The following is a 4,284-nucleotide window of genomic DNA, read 5'->3' as shown; positions in this document are numbered from 1 at the left end:
TGTTGGATTTCAGAGAAGCTAAGATTATGTTTCTATAAAATGAGGGGGTTCGATTATGATCTAATTCAAGAACTCTGACATTCTGTGATTTCTAAGTATTATGCTTAGAAAGGCCTTTTCTCCCCTATAATTATTAATAAAAATTCTCTCATGTTTTGTTCTGTTACTTTTATGGCCTTCAGTATTTTTTATAATTTAAATTTTGGCTCCATTTGGAATGGATTTTTTTCTGTTTTCTAAGACATAAGATACGGTGTATTAGTTTGCTAGGACTGCCATAACAAAGTACCACAAACTGGGTAGATTAAACAACAGAAATTTATTCTCTCACAGTTCTGGGGGCTAGAAGTTAAAACTCAAGATGTCAGTAGGATTGGTTCCTTCGAAGGGCTGTGAGGGAAGGATCCGTTTCAGGGCTCTCTCCTTGGATTATAGATGGCCATCTTCTCCTCATGTCTCTTCATATCATCCTCTTCTCTCTATGTCCACCTGTCCCTCTGTTCAACTTTCTCCTGTTGATATAGACATCAGTCATATTGGATTAGAATCCACCCTAACGACCTCATGTAACTGACTACACCTGCAATGACATATTTGCAAATAAGGAAACATTCTGAGGCACTGGGAGTTCGGATTCCCACATACGAGTTTTCAGGGGAGACAATTTAACCTGGATTCAGCATTGTTCTTTACCTGTTGACTATCCACTATTTTTACTACTATCCATTGAATAATCCACTTTCCTCCCAGTTATTTGAATGCTGCCCTTATCATATATCAAATTATCATTTGTATTAGGTAGACATTTTATTATTTGCCTCTTCTGTTTTCCAGGTCTATCTGGCCCTTCCAGCTAATGACAGTATATTACGTTGTTTATCCTAGATAACATGATATAAAATCAAGTGTAGCTATGGTATTGCATGCTCTAGTAGAAATAAGAATGACCGCTTCAGATTGAACAGGAATATACTGTTACAGGGCTTAGTATCATTCAAGGATGTGGCTGTGGATTTCACTCAGGAGGAGTGGCAGCAACTGGACCCTGCTCAGAGGACCCTGTATAGGGATGTGATGCTGGAGAACTACAGCCATCTGGTCTCAATGGGTAAGGATGGCTTTCTGCATAACTCAGACTTGTACAATCCAATACCTTTCCTTATCAGTTGCTGTGGTTAGGTGGTTCCTGACATATAATAACTTTTATGATCCTCATACCTTCCCAAATGGAGGTCATTACCCTGTTGAGGGCTACCTGGACTGCTTCATTGTACACGTGAACGGTACCCTCTCTTCTTCCTTCAATACAGTGTATCCCAGTTCCTCTGTGTTTTCCATTTAATAGGGCATCCAGTCTCCAAACCCGATGTAATCTCCAAGTTGGAACAAGGAGAAGATCCATGGATCATTAAGAGAGACATATCAAATTGGATTTATCCAGGTAAAAATCTGGCAGATGGGAGACAAGAGAAGTGAAATATCAGTTTGTTTGTTTATTTTATTTAACAGACTGGTGCCCAAGGCTTATGTTTCTATCCTTATTGAAATCTCTTACTCTTTGCTGCTGCGCTGAGAATTTAGTAGGCATTCAACTAATAATCAATTAAATAATTATGTCTTTACAAGGGGAGCTATTTCTTACTGATCCCCACTCTTTCATATATATATATATAAATGCCTTTTATGAAAAATCTTAATAGGCTATACAAGATACATAGGTTATACTTTAGAAGGTAAGACTTCCAGGTGCATGGCTATACATAATTAAATATCAAATATAGTTTCCAATTTTAAAAGTTCAGAGAAAATGAGAGTCTAAAGAGATGCAACAGAATTTGAGAAGGTATTTTTAGAGTATGCAGCAGTAGCTGCTTTGAAAGATATCAAGTATTGATGATGCCAAAGGAGGAAGATGAAGTCAAACTGCTGTAGTGTGGTTGTGGGGAGGGAGTATATGAGTTAGGGAAGTATGGCTCTTCTGGGTGAACTTTGCTAGTTTTATTTGATGCTATTGAAGATAAATGTACTGAATGTGGGAAAGATATTTATGAGGAATCGTGGAATTCAAGTTTGGGTTCTTGGTGTGAATCTGATGTTGAATCCATAAGAGGATCATGGATTATTCTGTTGTTTATATTATTTGTTAATTAGGAGTGTAGACAGAGAAGTAAAGTATTTTGAGTACCAGAGAGTACTTATTTCTTTAGATAGTGGTGGCAGGACAATAGTGTGTGTGTGTGTGTGTGTGTGTGTGTGTGTGTGTGTATACATATCTCAAATGGTTTCTAAAATAAATGAACTAAAAAGGCAAAAGTTGTTTTCATTAAGAAGGCAGTGTAAATGGGAAGATGCTATTATAGTAATCCAAGATTAGAGTGATAATAACATGAACACTTTTCTATCTTCTTCAAGTCTATCTTTGCCATGAATATTTCTCTTTGAGATATTTGTATGTCCATTCACCTGATCATACTATATGCTGTACTATCTTACAAAATGGCCTGTCTCCACCCTTGTTTTCTGAGTTCATCTACATTAGATCAATTATTTGTTTCACACCTCTGTGTTCTGTTAACTGTTCTTCATGATTGTTTTATTTATCTTTCTTTTCTTTAGACAGGAAGAGTAACCTTGAAAACCCCAAATCATGTATTTTTGGGTCTTTTTCCTTCCATAATAAGACACTGAAAGGAGTCACAAAGGGTGGTTCATTGTACTCCATTTTAAAAGTATGTCATGTTGATGGCCAGCTGCAGAGATGTCCACAAAATCAAGACAGACTTTTCAGTCAAGTAACAGTTATCAGTAATAACAGAGTGACTGTGGAGGCAGGCCATAAATATAAGGCATTGGGGAAAGTGTTTCAAGCATTCATAGAGCCAGATACTTCAAGACAAAGACCCCATAACTATGATGAATTTAAAAAGTACTTGAAATCTAGTATTGACCCATCTAGTTGTAATGAGATTGGTTCAAGAAAACATCCTGATGAGAGATTTGGATGTGAAAAATCATCTAGCCACAATGTGTCCAATTCTAATCTTGAGGAAATTCAAAATGGAGTAATACCCTGTGATGGTAAAAACATTTTAACTAGACAATCTCTTCTTCATTATAAGAATGTTGAAACTAAAGAGAAAACTTGTGTATGTATTACATGTGGAAAAGGCTTTGCTAAGAAGTTACAGCTTATTGTACATCAACGAATCCATACTGGAAAGAAACCATATGATTGTGGTGCATGTGGGAAAGGGTTCAGTGAGAAGTTTCATCTCATTGTACATCAGAGAACTCATACAGGGGAGAAACCTTATGAATGTTCTGAATGTGGAAAAGCCTTCTCTCAAAAATCATCTCTCATTATACATCAGAGAGTCCATACTGGGGAAAAACCTTATGAATGTAGTGACTGTGGGAAAGCCTTCTCCCAGAAATCACCCCTCATTATACATCAGAGAATCCACACTGGAGAGAAACCTTATGAATGCAGAGAGTGTGGTAAGGCCTTCTCCCAGAAGTCACAACTGATTATACATCATAGAACTCATACTGGAGAGAAGCCATATGAGTGTACTGAATGTGGAAAAGCCTTCTGTGAGAAGTCCCACCTCATTATACATAAAAGAATTCACACTGGAGAGAAACCCTACAAATGTGCTCAATGTACAGAAGCCTTCAGCAGTAAGACAGAACTCATCACACACCAGTTACTTCATACTGGGGAGAAACCTTATGAATGTACCGAATGTGGGAAGACCTTCTCCCGGAAGTCACAGCTCATCATACATCAGAGAACACATACTGGAGAGAAACCCTACCAATGCAATGAATGTGGAAAGGCCTTCTGTCAGAAATCACATCTCATTGGACATCAGAGAGTTCACACAGGAGAAAAACCTTATATATGTACTGAATGTGGGAAAGCCTTCTCTCAGAAGTCCCACCTCCCAGGACATCAGCGAATTCATACAGGAGAGAAGCCTTACATGTGCGCTGAATGTGGAAAGGCCTTTTCTCAAAAGTCAGACCTTGTTTTACATCAGAGAATTCATACTGGGGAAAGACCCTATCAGTGTGCTACATGTGGAAAAGCCTTCATACAGAAGTCACAACTCACTGTGCACCAGAGAATTCATAACAGTGGCAAAACCATAATGAAGTGAACACAGAAAAGCTTTCAGTATTAGCTCAAGCCTTAATAAATACTAGAAACCTGAGCAATTTGATAAATTTGTGGAAGACATCATTATACATAAAATTTTACAAAATAATTCATGTCTTTAG

At 37.5% G+C, this 4,284-nt stretch overlaps 1 protein-coding gene across 1 annotated transcript; it reads left to right on the top strand.

The window, feature by feature from the left end:
• The first annotated feature begins 915 nt into the window (after positions 1 to 915).
• Positions 916 to 4,267, top strand: ZNF300 (zinc finger protein 300). The gene is made up of 3 exons (XM_006766263.2): positions 916 to 1,108; positions 1,346 to 1,441; positions 2,617 to 4,267. The coding sequence occupies exons 1-3, from the start codon at positions 1,075 to 1,077 to the stop codon at positions 4,161 to 4,163; spliced, it is 1,677 nt and encodes a 558-aa protein (XP_006766326.1). The 5' UTR covers positions 916 to 1,074; the 3' UTR covers positions 4,164 to 4,267.
• The last annotated feature ends 17 nt before the right edge of the window (positions 4,268 to 4,284 follow it).

Source organism: Myotis davidii, unplaced genomic scaffold (assembly GCF_000327345.1).
Source record: "Myotis davidii unplaced genomic scaffold, ASM32734v1 scaffold18, whole genome shotgun sequence".
Lineage (NCBI taxonomy): Eukaryota > Metazoa > Chordata > Mammalia > Chiroptera > Vespertilionidae > Myotis > Myotis davidii.
The sequence above is the reverse complement of the archived record's forward strand: the minus strand, read 5'-3'. Positions and strand labels throughout refer to the sequence as shown.

Coding starts and splice junctions, on each gene's coding strand:
- ZNF300 (XM_006766263.2), top strand. CDS start 1,075: ATGCTGGAGAACTACAGCCATCTGGTCTCAATGG. Junction 1,109..1,345: donor CAGCCATCTGGTCTCAATGG/GTAAGGATGGCT, acceptor TCCATTTAATAG/GGCATCCAGTCTCCAAACCC. Junction 1,442..2,616: donor ATCAAATTGGATTTATCCAG/GTAAAAATCTGG, acceptor TCTTTTCTTTAG/ACAGGAAGAGTAACCTTGAA.